The sequence below is a fragment of the Spermophilus citellus genome (assembly GCF_964194105.1).
Source record: "Spermophilus citellus genome assembly, contig: SCAFFOLD_590, whole genome shotgun sequence".
NCBI classification, from domain to species: Eukaryota; Metazoa; Chordata; class Mammalia; order Rodentia; family Sciuridae; genus Spermophilus; species Spermophilus citellus.
In genome coordinates this window covers 10,094-36,106 of record NW_027672971.1, presented here as the reverse complement: position 1 = coordinate 36,106, position 26,013 = coordinate 10,094, and the positions used below count along the sequence as shown (strand labels likewise).

General features: G+C 57.8%; 2 protein-coding genes across 3 annotated transcripts; both read left to right on the top strand.

Moving 5' to 3' along the window:
* Positions 1-474: 474 nt before the first annotated feature.
* Positions 475-14,154, top strand: LOC308640307 (obscurin-like; the record flags this gene model as incomplete). The annotated part of the gene is made up of 23 exons (XM_081312252.1): positions 475-692; positions 826-1,107; positions 1,468-1,841; positions 2,236-3,107; positions 3,916-4,193; positions 6,070-6,148; positions 6,398-6,516; positions 6,784-6,981; positions 7,609-7,641; positions 7,866-7,964; positions 8,176-8,394; positions 8,822-8,882; positions 9,108-9,178; positions 9,734-9,856; positions 10,025-10,164; positions 10,695-10,895; positions 11,046-11,125; positions 11,512-11,685; positions 12,543-12,699; positions 13,086-13,202; positions 13,293-13,457; positions 13,593-13,751; positions 13,939-14,154. Exons 1-23 carry the CDS (start codon positions 524-526, stop codon positions 14,152-14,154), a joined length of 4,386 nt encoding a protein of 1,461 aa, XP_081168378.1. The 5' UTR covers positions 475-523.
* Positions 14,155-14,569: 415 nt separating this feature from the next.
* On the top strand, positions 14,570-24,632 carry LOC308640306 (obscurin-like). Of its 2 annotated transcripts, XM_081312251.1 has the most exons (6): positions 14,571-14,676; positions 19,302-19,469; positions 19,733-19,835; positions 20,132-20,261; positions 21,036-21,147; positions 24,055-24,632. In XM_081312251.1, the coding sequence occupies exons 2-6, from the start codon at positions 19,409-19,411 to the stop codon at positions 24,099-24,101; spliced, it is 453 nt and encodes a 150-aa protein (XP_081168377.1). In that variant the 5' UTR covers positions 14,571-14,676; positions 19,302-19,408; the 3' UTR covers positions 24,102-24,632. The 2 variants fall into 2 exon arrangements, with proteins under 2 accessions (XP_081168376.1, XP_081168377.1); XM_081312250.1 differs by lacking the exon at positions 24,055-24,632 and having other exon boundaries at positions 14,570-14,676; positions 21,036-21,799.
* Positions 24,633-26,013: the final 1,381 nt, after the last annotated feature.

Genomic DNA, 26,013 nt, shown 5'->3' with positions numbered 1-26,013 from the left:
TGATAAGCTTTTTCATTGGCAAAAATAATTTTGGCAAGTCATTTTTTTAAAGAGATAAGCACCATACTCAGGTTCTCATACATGCTAAAGCACTCTACCACTAGGCCATATACCCAACACCTGGGTCAATGCTTTTAAACAAAACAAGATTCCTATAAAATGGTCTAGTGTTGGGGGGCTGGTTGAGGTGACAATTGGAGGGAGCCATATATGGAACACAGAGTTTTCGTGGCAGATGAAAGGCCTTGTGAGGACCACACTGCATACTCTTTGCACTGCTGAGGTTTGGGGAAACCTTTCTGTACCATGCCCACCCAAAAAGAAAAACTTGCCAGCTTAGATTCTTCAGAACTAAATGGAAAACATTAATCAAATAGACTGAACAGACATCTATGGACTATTTAATCCATCAACAATAAATTCATTTGCTTCTCCATGAAACAATGACCATTCTTTGAAATAGCTGTCCTGGGTGGCTCACACAAGCGATGGTGGAGGGGGTCTGTGTGGCTATCGGGTAGAGATGAAGGAGGGGTCCAAGGGCCAGTGGCGTTTGTGCCACGAGCTCGTGCCTGGGCCTGAGTGTGTGGTGGATGGACTGACTCCTGGGGAGACCTACCGTTTCCGAGTGGCTGCTGTGGGCCCTGCAGGTGCTGGGGAACCTGTGCACCTGCCCCAGATGGTCAGGCTGGGTAAGTAGCCATCTTGGTCCTGGAGAATGCCCAGCTTCTCCAAGGTGGAGGGAAGAGTTGGCAGGGTGAGGTCTGGACCCTGGAATGCCCCCACACCTGATGTGGCCTGTCCTCCGTGGACACTGTTCCCCAGCAGAACCAGTGGAGCCTGCTCCTCCCCCGCCCCCTACCCCTGTGAGCCGGCAGGTGGTGGCCGGAGAGGATGTCTGTCTGGAGGTGGAGGTGGCAGCTGAGGCCGGCGAGGTCATCTGGCACAAGGGGACGGAGTGCATCCAACCCAGTGGGCACTTTGAGGTCCTTTCCCGGGGGCGGCAGCAGACACTGGCGATCAAGGGCTTCAGCGCAGAAGACCAGGGCGAGTACCGCTGTGGCCCTGCCCACGCCCTGGCCTCCATGGAGGCTGCTACCTTCCAGGGTGAGTACTAGGTTTTGGGCTGGGAAACCTTGAATGTGGAAGGGGGTGGCCTGTCCCACCCCATCACTTTCTCCCGGGAGGTTGTCAGTGCCCCACCTCGGAGCCTGATCCAGGTGCATTCCCTGTGCATGTGTCCCACCCCTGCAGTGTGGGCCTGTGAATCTAGGCCCAGGCTCACTGTGCAGAGCCATTTTCTGTTCTGGTCACCACATTGTCTGTGCAGGAGGTGAACTGACATAGGGAGGGAAGACTGAGGCTCAGTGCTTCTAGACCTGGTAAAACCAGGTGCCAAGTGGGGAACAGAGGTCCAGTGATAGGCTTGGGGTCACAGCTCCGCTGATACCCTCCTGCTCTCCTCAGTGGTGCTGACCCCTGGCTCTGGGGACGAGGTGCCCACACAGCCCAGCCTGCCCCCTGAGGCAGCCCAGGAGGGTGACCTGCACCTGCTGTGGGAGGCCCTGGCCAAGAAGCGTCGCATGAGCCGTGAACCCACGCTGGACTCCATCAGTGAGCTTCCAGAGGAGGATGGCCGCGTGCATCACCTACGGCAGGAGGTGGAGGAGGTGGCCCCTGGCCTCTCTGAGGGCTACTCCACAGCTGATGAGCTGGCACGCACTGGAGAGGCTGACCTCTCGCACACCAGCTCTGACGACGAGTCCCGGGCAGGCACACCTTCCCTGGTTACTTACCTCAAGAAGGCTGGGCGGCCTGGGGTCTCACCCCTGGTCAGCAAGGTGAGCCTCTACTTGGCTTGCAAGGGGAGGCCCAGTGTTTTACCCTTGCCACTACCACCCACGTGCTTGTCCCTCCTTCCACCGATTTCTCCACCCGTCCATCATCCATCTACTGCTAAAGCCTTTTCCTATAAAGCTGGGGCCAGTCCCTCTGGTGTCCCTCATTACCCATCAGTCCCCAGTGGGGACTGTATAGAGTGATTTCAGGGAGTTGGGCTTGCTTTGTGATAGCAACAAGAGCCAGCAGGTACCTCATACTCCATGAGGCTGGCACAGTTGCCAGGGCCTGAGAGGCAGAATGGATAGCCGTGCGGAGATCAGTGCTGGGCCCTGGTCTTGTGTGTCTGGCCTCGCGGCTCCTGTCTCACTGTGATACTGTGCTCTGTGCCCACAGGCCAGGGCCCCAGCACCCTCCTCTGTGGAACCACAGAAGCAGCAGGAGCACCCAGCCCAGGTGCACCCACCACCGATAGGTCTGAGTGCTGAGGATCTGGGCGACCCCTCCATGGACAAAGCAGCAGTGAAGATTCAGGCTGCCTTTAAGGGCTACAAGGTCCGGAAGGAGATGAAGCAGCAGGAAGGACCCGTATTCTCCCACACATTTGGGGACACTGAGGCCCAGGTGGGGGATGCCCTGAGGCTGGAGTGTGTGGTAGCCAGCAAGGCTGATGTGCGAGCATGCTGGCTGAAAGACGGCGTAGAGCTCACTGACGGGCGGCACCACCACATCGACCAGCTCGCAGATGGGACATGCACCCTGCTGGTCACTGGCCTGGGCCGTGCTGACACTGGTCGCGACACCTGTCAGGTGAGCAACAAGTTTGGCTGTGTGAGCCATAGCGCCTGTGTGGTGGTCAGTGGCACCGAGAGTGAGGCCGAGAGCTCCTCCGGGGGCGAGCTGGATGACGCCTTCCACCGCGCTGCCCGGCGTCTGCACCGGCTCTTCCGCACCAAAGGCCCAGCAGAGGTTTCTGACGAGGAGCTGTTTCTTAGCGCTGACGAGGGTCCCGGGGAGCCAGAGCAACCTGCGGACTGGCAGACCTACCGCGAGGATGAGAATTTTGTCTGCATCCGTTTCGAGGCCCTGGCCGAAGCTCACAGGGCAGTCACCTGCTTCCGAGAGATGTTCACCACCATGGGCATTGGGGTGGAGATCAGCCTGGTGGAGCAGGGGCCCAGGGGGGTGGAGATGCGCATTGGCAAGGCGGCCCCTGCCCCTGCAGCACCTCCGGAGCCAGTGTCCACTCAGCTGACTTCTGATGCCGCTGAGTCCAACTGCTCCACAGAGTTGGGTCTGGAGCTGGAGTCCAAGGGGGTAGAGGAGGAGTGAGGCCAGCAGTGGCCAGCACCAGCTGAGAGGTCCAGGGGTTACCTGGGCTCCAGCACTCTGCAAGTGCAGCCTCCGAGGTGTAGAAAGTCCCGACTCATTGAACAGAGCTGAATTTGAATCCTAGAGCTGAATTTGAATCCCAGCTCTGCCTCTTATTAGCTGTGTGAGCTTAGGGAAGCCACAGTCTATCGGAGCCTCGGCTTTCATGTGGGCAAAATGGGAATGTGAATACTTACTTTCTGGAGAGTTTTATTTATTTTTTCCCGAGGAGTCTTGGAGATATAACCCGTATAGAATAGGCACCCACTTCCACAAGGCACTTCACTTCCATTTCACCCACTGAGTTACTTATCAGCCACGCCACATCTCTGCAGGGACAGGAGGTAGCTGGGATCAGTTACCCTGGCACGCCCAGAAGTTGCTCTCCTACACTCCAGATCCCGGACAGCCCTCAGCCTTCCGCAGTTACTGCTCTTCCCATCCCTGTCTAGCGCTTCATCCCTCTTGCCTCCTGGTGGCCTGGGCAGCAGGAGAGACTTTTAGAGAGCTGGGAAGAGGGCTAAGCCTAGCAGGCAAGCTTCAGGGTCTGTGTCACGTCAGGTCTGCAGGTGCTCCCACATGGCCTGTTGCCGGGCAGCTCACACATGTCAGACCACCCAGCTGGTGTGATCGGTGTGTTTGTGGCCACAGGCGTGAGTGGCACGCCCAGGCTAACATGCTACATGCCCTGCCTGCTGTTCTAGCCCCCGTGTTCCTGACGGAGCTGCAGAACCAGGAGGTGCAGGATGGGTACCCCGTGAGCTTCGACTGTGTGGTGACGGGCCAACCTGTGCACAGTGTTCGCTGGTTCAAGGACGGGAAGTTGCTGGAGGAGGATGACCACTACATGATCAATGAGGACCAGCAGGGTGGCCACCAGCTCATCATCAGTGCTGTGGTGCCCACAGACATGGGCGTCTATCGCTGCCTGGCGGAGAACAGCGTGGGCGTCTCCTCCACCAAGGCTGAGCTCCGAGTGGAGCGTGAGTGCACTCTGGGGGTCTGTGTTACCAGGGTGGGGATGAGAGTCTCCTGAGCAGGGCTGGAAGAGTGATCCAGGGCTCTGGTCTTAGACCAGATAGGAGTTAGGGCCTCCAGGTCTTAAGCTGGTGGAGACTTCCCTTGAGCCAAGCTCAAGGCCACAGTTCCCCCGGGAGCCCAATGGTGGAGGGTGGAGGTCTCTTGTGTCTGCCGAAGGCCTCCAGGCTGGGGAGACCAGGAAGGTGTGGAAGAGGAACCAGGGGAGCCGAGCTGCTCAGCCACTGCCTTGGGGCTGCTCTGGAGCCCTGGCTATTGCTGCAGGAGACTCTTGGGCATGCGGGTGGCTGCTGCCACAGAGTGTCAGGACACTTGCTCTTTGTTTAGATTCCTGATGGTGCTCATGGGCCTGGGATCTCCTGGGTGTTGAGGGTTTCTGTTGTTCTAATGAGGTGACTCTTGCAGGGTCCCTGTAGCCTTGGTGGGCAGGCTGTCCAGGAAGACCAAGCTTTGACAGGAAGCCTGGAAAGGGCCCCACCCCATCCACTGAGGATGGCATGTGACATAGCTGGAGTAGGGTGCCCAGGCTGTGGGCCTCAGGGAACTTCGGCCTGATGGAAACAGAGGTGCTGGCAGGGGCTGTGCCCACCACAGCTTGCCCGACATGATCTCACATCTGGCTGCTCCTGAGGTGTCCTTAAGTCACCTTCAGCCTAGGCAACAGGACCCTTGGTTGGCTCTGTGAGCTGCCCTGGCAGGTTAACCCTGCCCCAGGGAGACCATGGGTCCTGATTTATATCCACTGGGTCCACCCCAGCGAGGAGCCTGGGCTTCTGACTAGCCGCTGAAGCAGGTTGTCTTGGGGCCTGACCTGTCCCCAGGCAAACAGGGTCAGAGCTGAGCTGGGCTAGAGGACATGCAGCTGGCAGGTGCCCTGGCCACAGAACTGCTGCTGGTGTGTGTGGGGTCGTGGTGGAGGCTCCCCTGCATACAGGCATGCTTGGAGCTGTGGCATGGTGGGCACTGATGGCTGGTCTCCTTCCAGAGCTGAAAGAGCTCTTCACGTGTTCCTGATTCCTGACTGCATCAGAGGCATGACCTCGGTCTTTCCCTTTCTTGGCCATGTACTTGGGGGCACCGTGTCTGGCCTGATGAAGGCTAGGGTCTCTGCTCTTTCTTGACTGCTTGGGCTTCGCCACACTTATGCAAGTGCTGCCTGAATGTGAGTCATAAAGACTCACATGTGTGCTTTCTTCTGGAAACTTGGTGGTAGCTCTTAAGTTGAGGTCTTTGATTCCCTTGGAGGGAATTTGTGAGTGTGAGGTAAGGCTTCAAGTTCACTCTTGCTCAACACCATTTGTAAAAGACTATTTTCTTCCATTTTGTTGTCTAAGAAATCTTTTAAAGTCCCCCAATTTTACCTGAACGTCACTGAGAACGTGGCAAGAAGGGCCAGGGGTCTCAGCTGCCATTCAGCTCCCACTGGCCCTAGGCCCAGGGCCACACCTCCCAACCATCCTGCTGGGGTAGTGTCTCAGCATGGGCACTCTGGGGACTCTCGCTTGGCCCACAGTGGTGGAAGTCCAGCTTGTTGCCCCTTCTTGGTCAGAAATCCAAGTCTCTTTCTCTTGGTTTTGAGGCTTGTGTCTCCAACCTCTCGTGCCCTGGTAGGATGGAACCAGAAGGTTCTGCCACTGTCCCTGTCTGCTGTTCCTGGAGACTCAGGTCATATGACGTTTTGTGCTGGGCCTAAGAGGCTTGCAGTTAGTTATGGGTGTGGAAGAACGAGGCTGGGAACAGCAGGGGTGGGCAGGCCCAGGAGGGCGCGTCCCCCTGAAATCCCAAAGTCCTGAGCCTCCTCCACTCACTTTTCCTCCCCAGTGACCAGCACAGACTACGACACTGCCGCAGACGCCACGGAGACCTCATCCTACTTCAGTGCCCAGGGATACCTGTCTAGGTGGGGCCACACAGACAGCGGCCCAGGGCCTCCCGGGAAGTGGTGATCTGGGCTGGGTGGCTTAGATTGACTTTCCCAAGCCTGCAGCTTTCAGTCAGACCCTGGCCGTTTCTGTCCCTCTGCCCCTCCACTCAGCAGACAGGGAACCTCAAACCCATCCACCTCTGACCTTCACCCCGTGGGCCCTCCCGCCTGGACCCTCAGCCTGCTCCACTTTATGGCTACCCCCTTATTTGTCTTTTTTGCCAGCCGGGAGCAAGAGGGAACCGAATCAGATGAGGGGCAGCTGCCCCAGGTGGTGGAGGAGCTGAGGGACCTCCAGGTGGCCCCTGGTACATGCCTGGCCAAATTTCAGCTCAAGGTGAAAGGTAGGGTGCTGGGGAGTGGGCACCGTAGCTGGAGGGAGGCCAGGAGCTGTCTCCCGTTGGTTACACATGGGAAGGGCCTGACCAGTGGAGGTCAGGAGGTCATGTGTGCCTGCTGCTGGGCAACAGGAGGCTGCCACCCCACCCCCACACCAGAGGCTGGCTGGCCTCTGAGCAACCTCTTTTCTGGGCCTTTGTCTGTCTCCCATCGAAAGAGTATAGTGCCCATTGAGAATGGTCCTGTGCTGACCACTCTCCTCCATGGGGTAGGCTACCCAGTCCCCAGATTGTACTGGTTCAAAGACGGCCAGCCCCTGTCTACATCAGCCCACATTCGCATGGCTGACAAGAAGACACTGCACACCCTGGAGATCGTCTCTGTCACCCGGGAGGACGCTGGCCAGTATGCGGCCTATATCAGCAATGCTGTTGGTGCTGCCTACTCATCTGCCCGGCTGCTGGTCCGAGGTGTGTGCCCTGAAGGAGTGAGCAGTGCCACATGTACTGCATGCCAGGCCCCATCAGGCTGGGCCCAGCCCATTGCCCCTATGCACAGTGGCACAGATGGCAGAATTGCCCCACAGGAGCGGGTGCCCAGTGGGGCTTGGACACCCTGAGTGATGAGCAGGCTCTTGGGGGAAGCAGATGAACACTGGGCCCAGCAGACCCGCACAAAGCCCCAGTGGCAGCTCTGACAAGAAAACTCCTGTGTCCTTATTTTCCCAAACGTTCTGAGCACTGACAGCTGACTCCCAGTTTGACCCATACTGGTCCTGCGGATAGACTGTTGCTGGGTCCTCCTCCTGCCTCTCAGGGTGGAGCCCCAACTGCCATCTCCCAGTGCCCATGTGGTTCCAGGCAGGGCCCCAGACTCCCAGTGGGCACAGGGAGGGTGGGGATGTCACACGGATGTACACTGGAGTGTGAGTTCTTTGGCCTCTTGGCCAAGGTTTCAGGCAGGGTAATGGACCTTTGACCATGGGTGGGGCCGTGCCCAGGTCCCCCCACTGGGCAGTAGGACCAGGACCTTCCCACGTGTAGGGAAGCAAGGGAATCTGTCCGTGCTGCACATCTGACTCCCTCTGCACTTTTCAGGTCCTGATGAACCAGAAGAGAAGTCAGCATCAGGTGAGATGGCCCTGTGGGCAGACAGAGGCTGGGTGGATTGTGGGCATGAGGCCAGAGTGGACCAGCCCTGGGCCTGGTAGTGGTGGAGGTGCAGGAAGAGGGCTCTCTGGGGCCACAGGCACAGGCCGCAGAGAACTACCTGGGGTTCCCAGAACAAGGACATCAGGACATGGGAGCTGAAGGAGGGGTGCCGGGTGTCCCCATGGCTGTCCTTGCTCTCCCAGATGTGTGTGAGCAGTTGGTGCCACCCCACATCCTGGAGAGGTTCACCCCCAAGAAAGTGAAGAGGGGCTCCAGCATCACATTCTCGGCGAAGGTGGAAGGTGGGCATCCTCACTCCCCGGAGAAAGAGCACCCCCCCAGGGCCCCCATGCCACCCTCCCATGGGTCGCCCATGCCACCCTCCCACAGGCCACCCATGCCACCCTGCATGGCCTCCTGCTCCACCCCTCATATCACTCTGGCCAAGCACCCTCTTCTGGAGGCCCATAGCCAGTGGGACTGTGTACCCACTGAGCCCTCTCCTGCCCACAGGATGCCCAGCCCCCACCATACACTGGCTCAAGGAGGAGGCCGAGAGAGGCGTTCTGTGGATTGGCCCCAACACCCCAGGCTACACTATGGCCAGCTCTGCCCAGCAGCACAGCCTGGTCCTGCTAGATGTGGGCCGGCAACACCAGGGCACCTACACGTGCATTGCCACCAACGCCGCTGGCCAGGCCCTCTGCTCTGCCAGCCTGCATGTCTCAGGCCGTGAGTAGGGAGCCTGGGTGTGGTGAGGAACCAGCTTGGGATGTATGGCCTTCACCCACCTGTGATCCTTCTCCTGCAGAGCCCAAGAGCAGTCTGGGCCCAGTGGTGCAGGCCAGTTTGGCCTGGAACCTCAGCTCTGCCTGCATGGTGTACAGATGGCCTGCGGGCCCTGCCCAGAGCCCTCTGTTCAGCCCCTCTGAGGGATGGTGCTTGGAGGGCAGGCCTGTCCCCCAACCCCATGGGTGACCAAGTGCTGAGAGTGGACAGGGAGGTGGGCTTAGGCATAGACCCTTGCCAGGGCTTCTTAGGGACAGTGCAGGCAGGGCCCCCAGGGTGGTCTAGATGTCCTGGGTAGGGGTCCCAGCCCAGGACTCAAGGTGTCGGAGTACAGGACTGGTCCTGACAGCTCCCCTGGATCTCTGGACAGTGCCCAAGGAGGAGGAGCAGGAGAAGATGAAGGAGGCTCTCATTTCTACCTTCCTACAGGGGTGAGTGGGTGCCCTGACTGACTTACCCAGGGGGCTAGGGTGGTGTAGCCCTGTGGGTGGCCACCCCCTTCCCTGTGCAGCTTCTCCACACTGTAAAATGAAGTTTTTATGGGCCCCGTCTGGTGTGGAGCCCTTGATTGTGGTGTCCTGGCCCCTAGGCCCCCTCTGTGGGGAGCAGAGTGGTGGGTCCAAGCTGGGCTTGCAGGACACCCCTCCTCCCCTCAGGACCACCCAAGCCATCTCAGCACAGATGTCAGAGTCTGCTGGTCTCACCGGCCTTGCTGGGCAGAGGAAAGGTATGTCCGGGTTGGGTGCAGGGGGTGCCGCCCTTTGGACCTGAGCAGCCTGGGCTCTGGGCAGGTCCCTGCCCTCTCATGGCCAGCTCCCAGCTCTGGTTGGAGTCAGAGCTGTTCTGACCTCTGTGGTCAGGGGGCCCAGGCCCAGTGGGCTATGTGGAGGTTTGGGTTCCAGATGTTAAGAAGAGCCACAAAGTCACCTCGGCCCCCACAGCCCCAACCCCGCCTCAAGCCTGATGCCAGGCTGGACCCTGCCCAGCGCTGTCCTCAGCTCCCTCACCATCTGCCTGTAGCCCTGCCTGCCACCTGCTGCCTCTTAGCTGTGCTTGCCGTTCTCTGGCCACTTGCTGCCTCTTCTGTCCAGACCCGCTCCCTTCATTCTCATCCCTGGTCACAGGCTCTGCATCCTGCTGACCTCACTGGTCTCTTCCTGCTGGCACCACCTCATGGTCTCCCTGCCAGGGCCTGGCCTCCTGCTCACCGTCAGCCCCTAGGAGAATTGCAGTGAACTTTTGGGGGAAGCATGACCCCACAGTGTTGCGTTTGTTCCCCCAGGGGAGGCCCTGGTAGCTGAGGAGGCCCATGGCCACCTGTCCCTCGCTAAGGTGGGCACAGAGGAATTCCTACAGAAACTCACCTCCCAGATCACTGAGATGGTGTCGGCCAAGATCACACAGGGTGAGGGGGCCAGGATGGGCATCCAGGGTCCCCAGGGGAGGCTGGGACCCTGTGTCCTCGCATGGGGCCTAGCTAGGACTCTGCGCCTGGGAGCCCTGGAGACTGGCTGGGTGGTAGGCAGTAGGGGGACAGCCTTCCAGGGACATCACAACCCTTGTGTTCACCCAGCCAAGCTGCAGGTGCCTGGAGGTGACAGTGATGAGGAGTCCAAGACTCCGTCTGCCTCCCCCCGGCATGGCCGGTCGCGGCCCTCTTCCAGCGTCCAGGAGTCATCCTCGGAGTCAGAGGATGGGGACTCCCGAGGAGAGGTGGGTGGGCTGGGACCCTTGGGAACAGGGCTGAAGAGACGATGGGAGGCTGCAAGGGCCTGGTGCTACCAAGGGAGGGGCATCACCCCCAGAGACACCAAGGGACACCAGAGGTTGGAGCAGAGGGCAGGGTCTCTGCACGTGGGTTCCTGCAGAGCACTACCTCTGATGTCCCTCTCACTGCCATCTGTGGAGAGTGCACCTTTGCCTCCAGAGCCCACCACCTCTTGGGTTGCAGGGGGCAGTGGGCAGCAAGGCGCTGTGAGCAACCACAGTCTAGGCGCCCATCCACGTGGGCAGGAGCCAGCCCTCTCACTGCCATCTGTGCAGAGTGACCCTGGGGGCTCCTGCCCTGTGGCCCTGGACTGGGTACCTCCTCGGCCCCTGGACTCAGCACCCTCCCCTCTGTGCTCTTGGGGGTTTTAGGGGGTTGGGAGAACCTCTCCCTCCTCAGAGGTGGGGGGCCATGGGGGGCCTTGGCAGGCCTCACCCCTCTGGCCCCAGGATTTAGGCCCATTTCTCTTTATCAGATCTTTGATATCTACGTGGCCACGGCCGACCACCTACCCCTGGGGGCTGAGCAGGATGTCATCACACTGCGGGAAGGCCAGTATGTGGAGGTCTTGGACTCAGCCCACCCGCTGCGCTGGCTTGTGCGCACCAAGCCCACCAAGTCCAGCCCCTCCAGGCAAGGCTGGGTGTCACCAGCCTACCTGGACAAGAGGCTCAAGGTATGGTAGTCCGGAGCTGGGGGAGGGTGCCAAGGCCCTGGGATCCTGGCCCTTCGCCAGAGAACCCTGGAAGTAAGGGACAGGAGCCCGGTGGCCACAGAGGAGGCGGAACAAACTGGTGCCCTGGGACAAACTCCTGTTTCTCAACAGCTGTCTCCTGAGTGGGGGCCCAGTGAGGCCCCCGAATTCCCCGAGGCCGTGTCCGAGGATGAGTACAAGACCAGGCTGAGGTATGTGTTGGGGAGGGTTGAGGGTGGAGCCACAGCTGGCTGCTGGGCCTCAAGGGCCAGCTGGCGTTCTGCCCTGCTTCTTCATGGGGGACCTGTGCTTGCTGAAGCTGTGTGAGCCTCCTTAGGTCACGGTCCTGCCCCTGGTGTCTGCAGCTGTGCCCTCCCAGAGCCTCGTGCGGGAGGGCTTCCTGGGGAAGAAGTGGTGCCCTTGCTCCACCACCTACCCACTTTCTGAAGCTTGGTGACAGGCTCCTGATCACAGGAACCCCGTTTAACTGCAGTGCAAGGGAGCAAGCTCTCCATGTGTCCCTAGTCCCCATGTGGAGACTAGGGACAGTGGGAGCAGGGCAGCTGCTGGGCACCCCCTGATGCCACTCTTCCGCCAGCTCTGTCATCCAGGAGCTGCTGAGCTCAGAGCAGACCTTCGTGGGTGAGCTTCAGTTCCTCCAAAGCCACTACATACAGCAACTGGACCGTGCTCCCCGAGCACCAGCAGCCGTGGCCAGCCAGAAGGCAGTCATTTTTCGCAATGTGCAGGACATCAGTCGCTTCCACAGCAGGTAGGCAAGGCCACACACATGCATGTGAGGTGCACGCACAGCTGTGGGTCAGGCCTCGTGGAGGGTGACACTCAGCAGCTGGGGTAGGAACTCGATTTACCCATGGGCACATCCCACTTGTGTGATGCCCCAGTGACAGACGCTCGCCATATGGGTTGAAGGCTGCAGAATACCTGCCACCCATGAGCACTCACACAGGCCCATGTGCATGCACATGAATGTACACGGGCACATGGGAAGTCCCATGTGCACACCACATATGCTCACGCACCCAGCCTCAAATGTGCGTGCACATGTGCTTGATATGTGTGTGCACATAGTGTACATGTGTGCACACATACATATGTGAATCCTGTACAAAAATGTGCATACATGCTGGATACACATAGATATGTGCACTCACATGCATGCTGATCTCCATGCACGTGCACTCTTGCACACTCACACAAGCATTTGAGTGCATGTGTGTGCCATGTGCACATCCACAGACACATTCAGGCAAACACATGCACACATATTATACACACATGCCACACATGCATGGTCACATCTGCACACTTGTGTATACATGCACAGTCACATGCATGCACACATGCACCCACACACGTGCACATGTACATGCATGTACCCACATATACATGCTCACATACTACACATCTGCACACTCGTGGGCAAGTGTACATACCCATGCACTTCTGTACGTGCCCACGTGTCTGCACACCCAGCTTAGTATACTCAATCTCACAGGCCCAGAACCCACTCCTGGGCAAGAACCATAGCCTCTCAAGGAGAGGGCCCAGGACTGGGCTATGAGCTGTGCCTGACCCTGTCCCTGACCCTGTCCCTCTCTGTGGCAGCTTCTTGCAGGACCTGCAGCGCTGTGACACAGATGACGATGTGGCCATGTGCTTCATCAAGAACCAGGAAGCCTTTGAGAAGTACCTGGAGTTCCTGGTGGGCCGTGTGCAGGCAGAGTCTGTGGTTGTCAGCACGCCCGTCCAGGAGTTCTACAAGGTGCCTGTGCCTGGCTCCATGGAGTTGGCCACCGGGCTCCTCCCTGGCTGCTCCCAGGCCTAGTGCTGGCCTTGACTCCCACCAGAAAACTCACTGACCTGAAAGTCCCCTGAGGCTTAGCCCTTGTCTGTGCTCATGGCCTTAGTTCATATTCCCTAATTTCTTCCCCCACAGTCCCCAGGGCCCCTTGAGCCTTGTAGCTCTGTGCTCCTGGGCTGGCCACTTCACTGCCCAAGTTCTGTGCATGCCTCCGGCTAGATGGTAACACAGCCATTGTCCAGGTTCAGGGCCAGGTGTGAGAGTGCCCCTGAGATGTCCTCTACTGTCAGGATGCCCTAACTGGGGCTGTGCTTTCTTGCCCGAAACCCGCCCTGTGGTGCCTACAGAAATGCGCTGAGGAAATGCTGTCCGCTGGGGACCCCTCGCAGCCACCCCCACCCCCACTGCAGCACTACCTGGAGCAGCCGGTGGAGTGGGTGCAGAAGTACCAGGCTCTGCTCAAGGTGGGAAGCCCTGTCCTGCCCCAGCCTTGAATATCCAGGCCAGGCCTTGGGGCTGAAGCCGTCTGGGTCCTGACCCTTGGTCCGCCTCAGGAGCTGATCCGCAACAAGGCCCGGAACCGGCAGAACTGCGCCCTTCTGGAGCAGGCCTACGCAGTCGTGTCAGCGCTGCCCCAGCGTGCTGAGAACAAGCTGCATGTGTCCCTCATGGAGAACTACCCCGGCACCCTGGAGGCCCTGGGGGAGCCCATCCGCCAGGTGGGGGGACTTGCGTCTGCTGCCATGTGGTGGGGTGTGGCTTTTGTGGGTGCTGGGCTCATAGATGACCCTGGGGTCTGCGCCCAGGGATGGGGCCAGGCAACCACAGTCCAACCACATCTACTCATACCCCAGGGCCACTTCATTGTGTGGGAGGGCGCACCAGGGGCCCGCATGCCTTGGAAGGGCCACAATCGCCATGTCTTCCTGTTTCGGAACCACCTGGTGATCTGCAAGCCCCGACGAGACTCGCGCACCGACACCTTCAGCTATGTGTTCCGGAATATGATGAAGGTCTGTGGTGCCAGGGGCTGGGGGTGTCATGCAGGCCAGTGGAGGTTTCCCTGTTCCTGGGCTCCAGGGTGGCCACTGGAGCAGAACTTGCCATTGTTCTGGGGTGACCTGGGCATGGCCCTACTGGACCCTGTCTGTCTGGGGATGCTTAGCTCTGTCCTCCCACTAATGTTGCACCCCTCAACAGTTAAGCAGCATCGACTTGAACGACCAGGTGGAAGGAGACGACCGTGCCTTCGAGGTGTGGCATGAGCGGGAGGACTCTGTGCGCAAGTACCTGCTGCAGGCGCGCACAGTCATCATCAAGCACTCCTGGGTGAAGGAGATCAGCGGCATCCAGCAGCGCCTGGCCCTGCCTGTGTGGCATGAGTGTCCCTGGTGCTGTGCTGGGGTGGGGACCTGAACATCACTTAGATGCCCAGAGGGCTGCACCCAGGCCGGGCACGTGGGCATGGGTTGTTTTTTGCACTGGTGGCTTGGTTCTCCCCTTGTTCAGATCTAGCTGAGGGACTGGTGGCTTTGGCCTCCCAGGGAGCCCCAGAGCAGGTGTTGAGCTGATCCTAACTCAAATGGGGGACACAAAGGGATGTAGTGGGGACACGGCATAGCTCCAGACTTGGGGTATCTGACCAGGTCATGTTTGGGTGTGATGGTCTTGCACCTTGGTCTGTCCCTGCCTCGTGCAGCCACACCCAGCTTAGTCAGTAACCAGGCCCTTGGATGTGGGGCCACTGCTGTTGTTGGGGGCAATTTGCCAGGGTGCACCCAGGGGACATAGGCCTGACATCCCACCCTCAGAGTCCTCAGACCCCCACATGTGTCCTCAGGTCCTCCGGAATTTGAAGAGGAACTGGCTGACTACACGGCTGAGCTGGGGGAAACTGTAAAGCTGGCACACCCAAGCCTATTGTCAGCTGGTACAAAGGTACCTGCCAGGGCCTACAGACTGATCCTTCACAGGAACCCCCACCAGGGGTGGGCCGCACGGGGGCTGAGGACAGCATGGGGTCTGGTCAGTGGGCTGGGCATGGGGAACAAGAGACAGTCCAGGCCTGTTCAAGGGCAAACATCCTGGGGATGGACAGTGAACAGGTGGTGCCATGGCCACCCTGGGGAATGAGCAGGGTGAGGAGTCAGCACAGGGCCGAGACAGACATGCCTGAGGGCAGCCGAGAGAGCACCAGGACCACAGAGGGGGCCACAGGCAGGCACCTGGGTGCAGGAGAGGCCTGTGAGCTTAATGGGCCAGGAAGGGTGCTGATCACACTGCACCTTCAGGGTCACGGAGCACAGGCCTTACATGGCTCAGGGATGGGAGCTGCCAAGGTCAAGGGAGGTCAGGTGTCTCCCAGGCCTGTCTCAATTGACACTGCCACAGGATTGGGGTCCTGAGACCATCCTCACTTCCTGCACCACCATAGGCTTGGGGTCCTGAGACCACTCTCACTTCTGACGTCCAGTTCACTGGTCCCCAAGGTTGCCTTCAGGTTCAGTGATTCACCAGAAGGTCTTGGAGTTCAGAGCTATTATGCTCAGGGTTAGCATAAAGACAAGACTGCAGCCCCTGAGAAAAAAGAAGAGCACTTCGGGAGGGTCCAATGTCACCACTTATGAGCTGCCAGCCTCCCGCTCCCAGTGCAGTGAGGAAGAGCACCTTCTCCTCCCAGTGACACCTGAGAACCCAAACAGACCTATGCCAACCAGGAGGCTTAATGAGACTTGACGTCAGCATTTGTCACTGGAACTCTGTCAGACCTGCATGGCTGACCGCTCATGTGGCTGACCTCAGGCTCTAGTCCTCCTGAAGTCAAGATTAATGGCCTGAAGCCCACTATGAATCTCACATTAGCATAGAAGACAACATGGAGCTCCACTAGGAAGCTCATTGTTAGTGTAGACGCCAGTGTGGCCTGGGTCATCCATCAGGAATCTCCTCATTGGTGTAGATGCCAGTGTGGCCCAGGAATCTCGTTATTGCCATAGACACCAGCGTGGCCCTAGTCATCCACTGGGAATCTCGTCAAAGGTGTAGACACCAGCATGGCCCAGGTCACCCACAGGAATTTTGTCATTGGCATAGATGCCAGCATGGCCTGGGTCACCTACTAGGAATCTTGTTGGCGTAGATGCTGGCTTGGCCTAGAGCATCCATCAGGAATCTCATTATTGGTAGAGATGCCAGCATTGCCCTGGTCACCCACCAGGAATCTCATCATTGGCATAGAAGCCTTCGTGGCCTGGAGCATCCTCCAGGAATCTGTTCATTGGTGTAGACACAGCATGGCCTGGGTCACCTACTAGGAATCTCATCATTGGCATAGACACTGGCATGGCCTGGGTTACCTACTAGGAATCTCGTCGTTGGCATAGACACTGGCATGGCCTGGGTCACCTACTAGGGATCTCCTCAATGGCATAGACACAGAATGGCCTGAGAATCCCCCCAGGAATCTCATTGTTGGCATAGATGCTGGTGTGGCCCAGGTCACCTACTAAGAGTCTCCTCATTGGCATAGATGCCAGTATGGCACGGGTCACCCACCAGGAATCTCCTAGTTGGTGTAGAGGCTAGCATGGGCCAGAGCCTCTTCCATGAATGCCATTGTAAAATAGAGTGTCCAGTCTGGCCCTGAGCCACAAACCCCTAGGCTAGCCCATCTGTTGTGGCCCAAGGTTCCAGAAAATCCGAGGCTCTTCCCTGGCAGACTGTTCTCGGGTCCCGAGGCACCTTGCTGGTGCCAGGGATCAACATGATTCCTTTGGGCAGCACGGAGCATTGACTACATGGAAACCTCATGGTCTTGTGAGCAGCAGGGGGCATGGTTCAGATCTGTCATCTGTCACCTTGGCTGTAGTGCCAAGGGCCTGCTTAGGGACATGGCATCATGTTGGTGGTGGCCATGGTTGCATCCTGGATGCATTTTGAAGGCAGAGCCAGCCAGATTTGCTGATGGGTTGCATGGGGTGTGTGGAAGAGAGATGGCATCCAGGGAGCAGCACAGGGGTTGTGGACAGCAGAGGCCACTGGTCCTATTCACAGAGGTGGGGCAGACCCACAGGGAGGCAGGCTGGTACATCCTGAGCTGGGCAGGGAGGAAAGAAACCCAGATTTGTGAGGTTTTGAAGAATCCAGGTGCCCATTGGGCTCCAGGTGGTTATGGAGGGGATAGCTTGAGAATAAATCTAGAGCTTAGGAGAGATGTCTGGCTGGAGGTGAGAGATGGCAGGCAGGTCCTTGGCATACAGTGTGTCTGAAACTATGGGTCAGGTCTAGTGCACAGCCCTCAAAACAATTCCAGCAGCTCAGGAGACTGAGACAGGAGGATGCAAGTTTAAAGCAGCCTCAGAAACCTAGCAAGGCCCTAAGCAACTTAGTAAGACCCTGTCTCTAAATAAAATGTAGAAAGGGCTGGGGATGTGATTCAGGCCCTTGGGTTCAATCCCTGATGAGAGAGAGAGAGAGAGAGAGAGAGAGAGAGACTGAGGTCAGTTTGAATGTGGAATGAGTGTGAAGAGATGAGGTTCAGGCTTCAAGGCTTGGGATCTGGGATTCACAGAGTCAGAGAGGTGAGGAACATAAGTGAAGGGGCGGCAAGCCAGAGAGATGGGAGGGACCCCAGGAAGCTAGCGAGGAAGGGCGGCCAGGCAGAGAGGGCCCAGGAGTGCCCAGAGCTCTGGCCAGCCCCCAAAACAATGAATGAGTCCAGCTTCCCTTTCCTGGGTGATGAGGCTAGCAAGCTGCCATGTCAGTGGGCTTCAGTTTAGCTAGACCATGCGAACCCAAGCCCATGAGTGGAGACCCTTGGATCCAGATTCTCATGGAGTCAGTTGCCTTGCATCAGGGAGTGGAGTGGAGAGCGGAGCCCACCCTGCCCTTGGGGGACATCCACTCATTCAGGAAGCTCTCTTCCTTTTGATGAATGCGGCTGGGCAGCCCTTATCTCTTGTTCCTCAGGGAGTCCTATTGGCCTATCCCTGAGTGGAAGATCACAAGGCCTCACTGGGTTGGGCATCTGGTTTCCTCCAAAGCCCCACTGCATGCTGAGAGCCGATTTTCAAAAGTGGTATCTGACAGCCATGTCTGGCAGGGGATAAGTCCCAGACCCAGGGGACGCTTCACTCATCAAGGGCTCTAGCCGAGAAACGGTCTGTCTCAGGAACGTGCGACGTGTCTTGGTCTGTTTCCTGATGTGCCAACAAGACACCTGAGTCTGGGTTACTTATAAAGTGAAGAGATTGTTTGCAGATTGAAAGTCCAAAGGGCATGGTGCCATCTGGTGGGGTTCCCCTTGGTGGCCTCATGACTTCGTGGGAGTCTTGCCAGGGGAAAGGAGCAGTTGCAGTGACAGGAAGAGAGGGGCTCAGGACCAGGCTGGCTTTTATAGCAGCTTGCTGACCTCTGGAGACCAGCACCCATCCCTTCCCAAGTCAGTGCCCTCAGTGACTGATTTCAGTTCTGCCGGACCCCACCTCTCAGGAGGGCAGCGCTCCCAGGGCACCCCATTCAGAGCCACTCCATCCAGAGCTGCTGGGCTTGCATGACCTATGTATGTGCCTACCACCTGGGGCCACGGGGGCAGCAAGTGGATAGAGCTGGTGGTGATCACTCTAGCGGCCAGCTCCCTTTGGCCATTTCTGCTGGCCATACAAGGCCATCAAGTTGCGATTCATCTTCTCATTACCTTGGCCGCCTCTGTGTTATAGCAAGGCCTGGCACTTCCTCTGCCAGCCACGCAAAGGCTGGGAAGTTGGGGTGTGGCGTCCACGCTCTACTGCCAGGTCTTTGCGTGGAGCTGTCCCAGCTTAGCTGGTTAACTGTCAAACCAAATGGCCATGCCACTTGCAGCAGCCCCTGGGTCAACAAGGGCACATTGCACTAGTGGCCTCAGGAAGACCAGCAGGATGCCTGGCTCCCCCTGAGCAGAAGGCTGGTGCTAAGGGTCCACCATGTGTGAACTCAGAGTCACACGCAGTTTCAGGCCAGAGTTCAGATGCAGACATTATCGCCATGGCACCCAGAGGTCCCTGTCCACAACTGGGTGTCCTGGTGCCTGTGTCCAGCAGAGCCATGGAAATCTGAGTTCCTTCTCGAAGCCCCCTGCAGATTGGATGGGTAGAAGGGCCCTCCATCCCTCTGCATGCTGTGATGAGGGACCAGGTGTGGGTGGGAGGGAAGGGGTGTTAGGCAGTGGATTATGTAGCTGTAGGCTTGGTGGGATTGAGTGAGAATGGGCCCATAGCCAGGGAGCTGGGCATGATCAGCACATGGGAGGTCCGCAGGGAGTCACACTGGGGTGGTGGGGCTACCACGGACTTAGCTGTCCATGTGGATGTCTTCTGTCAGGTTCAGGTCTTTCCACCTGGCCCTGCCTCTAGCTAATGTCCAAGGTGGACATAGAGACACAGAGACAGAGGTCTGGGCCACACCAGAGAGAAAGAGAGAGAAACAGAGACAGACCCAGAGAGGTGCAGGCCAGCCCCAGCCTCTCATCCACCGGGGCAGGCTTACAAGGTCCCTGCTCGACGACAGCCCTCACTCCTCCCTTCTAGATGGGAAGCCAGTGGAAGTGGACCCTCACCACATCCTCATCGAAGACCCAGATGGCTCCTGCACCCTCATCTTGGACAACCTGACTGGGGTCGACTCTGGCCAGTACATGTGCTTTGCGGCCAGTGCCGCTGGCAGTGCCAGCACCCTGGGAAAGATCCTGGTGCAAGGTGAGCCTGGAGGCCCGTGGGGCAGGGAGACACCCTGACCAAGCCCACCACGTGGCTCTGGTGGATGGGTGGAAGGGCCCTCCATCCCTCTGCTTGCTGTGATGAGGGACTGGGTGTGGGTGGGAGGGAAGGGCAGGCAGGCAGGCATGTGGGGGTGGAAGCCCTATGTGGTCATGGGCTCACTTAGGGCTCAGGAAGGAATGTGGGGGCTCAGACACCCCCAGCTCCATCAGAGTGGCTCCCTGTCTCTCTCCACCCTGCAGTCCCCCCACGGTTTGTGAACAAGGTCCGGGCCTCGCCCTTTGTGGAGGGAGAGGATGCCCAGCTCACCTGCACCATTGAAGGCGCCCCACACCCTCAGACCAGGTGGGCCAGCACATGGTGGGGCAGCAGGGGAGGGGCTTCAGGCTCTTGTCTGCAACACAAGGGTTGTGCAGCTGTACGGGGCTGGGCACAGTGACTGTCTGATCACTGAAGAGAGGGCATTGTGGGGCTGAGACCCACTGGGCATGGGGCCTCTGCCACAAGATAGCATGGCCAAGCTGGATGTGGACATCCACAGGGTGGGTTCACCAAGGACTGTAGAATCTGGGCCAGGGCAGCGGGTCTGCAGCACAGGGAATGTCACACCCTGCCTCATGGACTCTTGGGACGGGTTCTAGGTGGTACAAAGATGGGGCCCTGCTGACTGCGGGCAACAAGTACCAGATGCTGAGTGAGCCCCGCAGCGGCCTGCTGGTGCTTGTGGTCAGAGCAGCTGGCAAGGATGACCTGGGACACTATGAATGCGAGGTAAGACGGGTGGGCAAGGGGCCTCATGGCCAGCTGTCCACTAGGGCTTGACAAGGGAAGGGCCTGGGCCCTTGGCACAGGCCCAGAGACACCAGGCCACTGTCACCCATCATCCCCAACCCACCACACCATGTCTGGCCTTGCTCCTCTTCCACACGAGGCTGAGCCCTGCCACCTGCCATTGTTCCCACCCTCTCAAAGAAGCCCTTTGGTTTTTGCCTTTCTAGGGAACCCAGTGCTGACCTCAACTTTCATCCATTTATGTAAAAAGTAGTGTTAGTTTCCACCTTTTCCTGGTGTCACATAGGTGGGACCCTACAGAGGGAAGAGCTGCCCTGTCCCTGTTCATTGTCCGGAGGCCCAAGGCTGGGGCTCCTGAAGGCAAGGCCCAGTCTGAGCCTCTGGTCTTCAGGGCCTGTCCTGGCACACAGTGACATTGAGCAGGTGTGTGCCCGCTACAGGGCCCCCAAGACCCCCAGGCTCCAGTCTCTGGCTCTTGTCTAGAGGCCAGCCTCCTGCATGTGGGCCCCACATGCAAGTTCCAGGAGGCAGGGAGACCCAGCCAGCTCTGCACTTCAGGGGCTCAGAGCCACACACGGCCAGCAGCCATCTGCACAGCGCAAGATGCCTGGGCGAGGCCCTGGCTGGGAGCCCTGTCCCCTTTGGGGGACACAGTCTCAGTGGGGACCTCAAACTAAAGACCACCAGAGTGGACAAGAGACAGCTAGGTCCCTTGAGGATAGGGGTCCTGAGTGGTTTCTGTCCATCCTGCAGCTGGTGAACCGGCTTGGCTCCACTCGTGGTGGTGGGGAGCTGTACATGCAGAGCCCTGTGCTGCCGGCCTGGGAGCAGCGCCACAGGGAGCAGACTGTGGCTGCCATAGAAGGTAGGTGCCACCGAGCCTGTTGCCCATGCTGCCTAGGTGGGTCCTCAGGCTTGAGCCTTGTGTCACAGCTGCACAGCCAGCCAGGACTGGGGGGCAGCAGACCCACCATGTCTCAGAGCGGGTGCACTTCCTGCAGGGGTGGCTGGGCAGGCATTTTGGGCAGATGACCTGGCTAGAAGAGGAGGCTGCGGGGAGGAGACCAGAGGCTGCAGGCCACGTGGTCTCAGAACCTGTGGGGCAGGCGGAGGTGGCCAGGAACCCGGAATGAGCGCTGGAGAGGCTGCTTTGTGGTGGGGAAGTGTGAGCCCTGCCCCTGGCCTGCAGGATAACCCCCCTCTGACCCAGGGCAGCCTTCCTGGCAGTGGTCACACAGGCCTCCTGCAGGCAGCAGCTGGGATGGGCTGCACTTCTAGAGAAGGGGGTTTCCCCCTGAGGGCAGAGGCAGGACAGTAGGACATCTGGGGAAGGGCGTCTACACTGAGGGCAGAGGGCAGGACAGTAGGACGTCTGGGGAAGGGCATCTACACTGAGGGCAGAGGCAGGACAGTAGGACGTCTGGGGAAGGGTGTCTCCACTGAGGGCAGAGGCAGGACAGTAGGATGTCTGGGGAAGGGGCATCTCCACTGAGGGTAGAGGGCAGGACAGTAGGACATCTGGGGAAGGGGCATATACACTGAGGGCAAAGGGCAGGACAGTAGGACGTCTGGGGAAGGGCGTCTACACTGAGGGCAGAGGACAGGACAGTAGGATGTCTGAGGAAGGGCGTCTGGGTATAAACACACTTGCCTGAGCATAGCCTGTGCAAGCAATGCACACAGATAAACACACACAAGCCTGAGCACAGCCTGTGCAAGCAATGCACATATATAAGCACACACTGCCTGAGCACAGCCTGTGCAAGCAATGCACACATATAAACACACACAAGCCTGAGCACAGCCTGTGCAAACAATGCACACAGATAAACACACACAAGCCTGAGCACAGCCTGTGCAAGCAATGCACACATATAAGCACACACAAGCCTGAGCACAGCCTGTGCAAGCAATGCACACATATAAATGCACACACACACCTGAACACAGCCTGTGCAAGCAATGCACACATATAAACGCACACATGCCTCAGCACAGCCTGTGCAAGCAATGCACACTTATAAATGCATACCCACACGTGAGCACAGCCTGTGCAAGCAATGCACACATATAAACACACACATGCCTGAGCACAGCATGTGTAAATAATGCACACATATAAACACACACTCCTGAGCACAGCTTATGCAAGCAATGTACACATATAAACACACACATACTGCCTGAGCACAGCCTGTGCAAGCAGTGCACACATATAAGCACACACACACACTGCCTGAGCACAGCCTGTGCAAGCAATGCACACATATAAGCACACACTGCCTGAGCACAGCCTGTGCAAGCAATGCACGCATAAGTATGCACACACGCCTGAGCACAGCCTGTGCAAACAATGCACACATATAAACACACACAAGCCTGAGCACAGCCTGTGCAAACAATGCACACATATAAACGCACACACACTCCTGAACACAGCCTGTGCAAGCAATGCACACTTATAAACACACACATGCCTGGGCACAGCTTGTGCAAGCAATGCACACATATAAACACACATGCCTGAGCAAACACATGTACATGTGCTGATGTGCACATACATGTATACACACTTGTGTGTGTGAATGTGTGTGCAGCGTGTCTGAGCATGCATATGTGTGCAGACAAGTACACCTGTGTGCACATTTGTATGCAAGGTACATCCATGTGCAGGCACACAAATGTAGCCAGTGTGACCTCCAATGCACACACACACAGACAGTGTCTAACTCTTGTGCTCATCATCTGCGACAAGCTTGAAATGCCATAAGTTGCCTAGGGAAAGCCTGTCTCAGTGTTGCAGTGCAGTGAAGCAGAAAGTCCCCTGGTCCAGAAGATGTGGGACCATGTCCCAGTACAGGCCGCTTGGCTTTGCTGGCCACCTCCTCCACCTTCCCATTGAGCAGTGAGAGGGCTGCTGAGCCTGGAGATGGCCTGCAGTAGTCAAGCCCAGGCCTGCCCAGAGGTCAAGGGAAGAGGCCTCAAGGTGGTTGGGAGTAGGTGCTGCCTGGTTCCAGATGAGTTTCATCCTCTCTGGAACTCCAGTCCCCAGCAGCAAGATGGAAACATAGGCCCCATGGGCTGGCTTTGGTAAGGGCAACAGCTGGGAAAACCAGGAAAGGCCACACAGTTGGGACAGCTGCCCTTCACACTCAGACCTCAGGCACCCACCACATGCATGGGGCTCAGATGTGCCACGTGCAGCACTCTGGTGCCCCCTCCCCTGGAGACACTCACCACATGCATGGGGTTCAGATGTCCACATTCAGGACTCTTGTATCCCTCTCCCCTGGAGACACCTTTTGGACTTGAACTCATTTTGTGGCAAAGGCATCAACCATCCTGGCCCCATTGTGGCTGGTGGCCCACTGCACGGCCACAGGCTACTCTTCCCTTTCCCTAGGCCTCAGGGCTATGTTGGGCTACATGTTTGAGGAATTCACAGGCTTATGTCAGCATGAGGAAAAGCCTGGGCCCTTTTGAGTAGGCAACAGATGCCAGCTCGTTCTCCTCCCCACAGCTCCTGTGGCGCTCAGGAGGGAGAGTGGGCTATCCTTGGGGTGCCTGCTGTCACACCCCAGCCCCTCAGGGCAGACGCTTTCACCCGTCTGTAGCTGAGGAAACTGGACCTCCTAGCTGAGACAGGCTGCCCAGGGACACATGGCCAGTGCTCCTAAGCCCAGCAGATGGCTGCACTGCAGTGCCATCAGGGAGTCAGCCCCAGGCACTGGCTTCTCTGTAACCCTTGCTATTCTGACTGTTTTCTTTGTAGTCACTGCGCAGGCGACTAAAGTCCCCAAGAAAACCGTCATCATGTAAGTGCAGGCGTGTTCCTAACCCGTCCTCGGACTGCAGTGCCCTGCATGCCACTAACCTTCCTGGACCTTGCTGTGTGTCCTGGCCACTTGCAGTGGCTGCACTAACAGCCTGGCTCACTTCTGGCCACCAGTGCCTTGCAGATTTCTCACACAGCCGTGGCCTCAGGTCCCTCCACACATCATGGCTCTCTTGCTCTGCACACAACACAATGGCTCACCAGAGTCGCACCACTAGGGTGGGGCTAGAACTGAGCCACTTCCCTCAGAAGACTAGAGACAGACTCTTATCCCTTGGTACCCCAGGTCTGGGACGGTATCATCCAACAGAACTTGCTGCAGTGGTGAGAGTATTCTCTCTACACTGCCCAGTGTGGCAGCCACTAGCCACATGTGTCTGTTGAGTACTTGAAGTGTCTAGTGCAGCTTAAGAAATGAATTTTAGGGGCTAGAATTGTGGCTCAGTGGTAGAGCACTTGCCTGGCATGTGTGAGGCCCTGGGTTTGATCCACAGCACTGCACATAAATATATAAATAAAATAAAAAGATCCATTTACAACTAATTTTTTTTTTTAATGAAGGCATTTTAGCAGTCTCCAAACCCAAGCCTAACCAAGGTTCAGGGAAGTGAGGAGGCTTAGGGTGGCTCCCAGAAGTCAGCTGAGAGCCCATTTCCCCAGAGCCATGCCCGTGGGCTCTTTGTCCTTCAGTACCTTCATGCTGTAGAAAATCTGGGCATGTTGGTGAGCTGACTTGGGGGATCAGAGCTGGGTGAACTCACAGAACATAGGCTTGCTTATGACCTGGACAGTCCTGGAGACTTGCAGAGGAGGTATGCAGGTGGAGGTGTGGGGATCTGTAGGCAGGACTGGCTGAGGATTCTATAGGTTACAGGCTGGGATGCTCCAGGATAGAAACCTCCATTCCCCAGGGGCTGAGCAGCCGCCAGAAGGGCCTGAAGGTAGCTGTGCTACAGAAGAATTCTGTCATCAGAATTGATGAGGCCCTGGGTTAACTCTTCCCTGACCTCCCTTCTCCCCAGAAGTAGGCTTCTCCTACTGTGCCACCCAACAGATGGGAACAGTTGGGTGGTAGAGTGCCATCCTGGGTACAAGCAGGTGTTCTAGGGCCTCAGACAGGTTATTGCTCCCTTCCCTCCACAGGAGGAGCATTGTAGAGATGGAGCCAGATCCCATTTGGGAAGCTTCAGAGGCGACCTGAGGGGGACTGGGGATCAGAAACATTCTGGGAAGTACCCACCTTCATCCTGCAGAGAAGGCTGTGCCCCCTCAGCTTTGGCCCTCAATAGGCCACCAGGAGCCTCAACCTCCCCACCAGTCAGTGGAGTAGGAGATTCCCTTCCTCCTGGACAAGAGATAGGGAATGTAGGGTTCATCACTGCTGTGCACCTTGAGGGTGCCCATGTGTCTCTGGACCCGTCCCTGGGAGCAACTCTTCCTGGAGCCCCGAAGTTAGAGCAAGAAATAAAAATAAGTGCTGAGAGAGAAAGAGAGATAGGCAGTGCCTTGGTCAAAGCACCAAGTCCTGACCATGGGTAGATCCTCAGCTGAGCCCCGTGGACTTGCCTCCCTCAGCTGGAGCCTGCTCCCTGCTCATGGCCCACTTTACCTCAGCTCCTGCTAGAGCCAGGATCACTGGCAGCAGAGGAGGACCTGGGCTAACCAGTGCATTGCTGACCCTTGGATCTGGGCATTTTTGAGCCTTTCCCCCTGTCCATGCCTGTAAAGGGGATCAGAACCACTGAGGGCCCTTGCTGAGACAGGCCAGGGCTGCAGAGTCGCTGGCCCTCCCAGCATGCACTCCTGAGCTGTTGGCCTTGAGCTCTGCCCCTCCCATCTTGGGAGATGCCAGCCAGGCGGGGGACATGGCCATGTGGAGCTCAGTGTTCAGCCAGT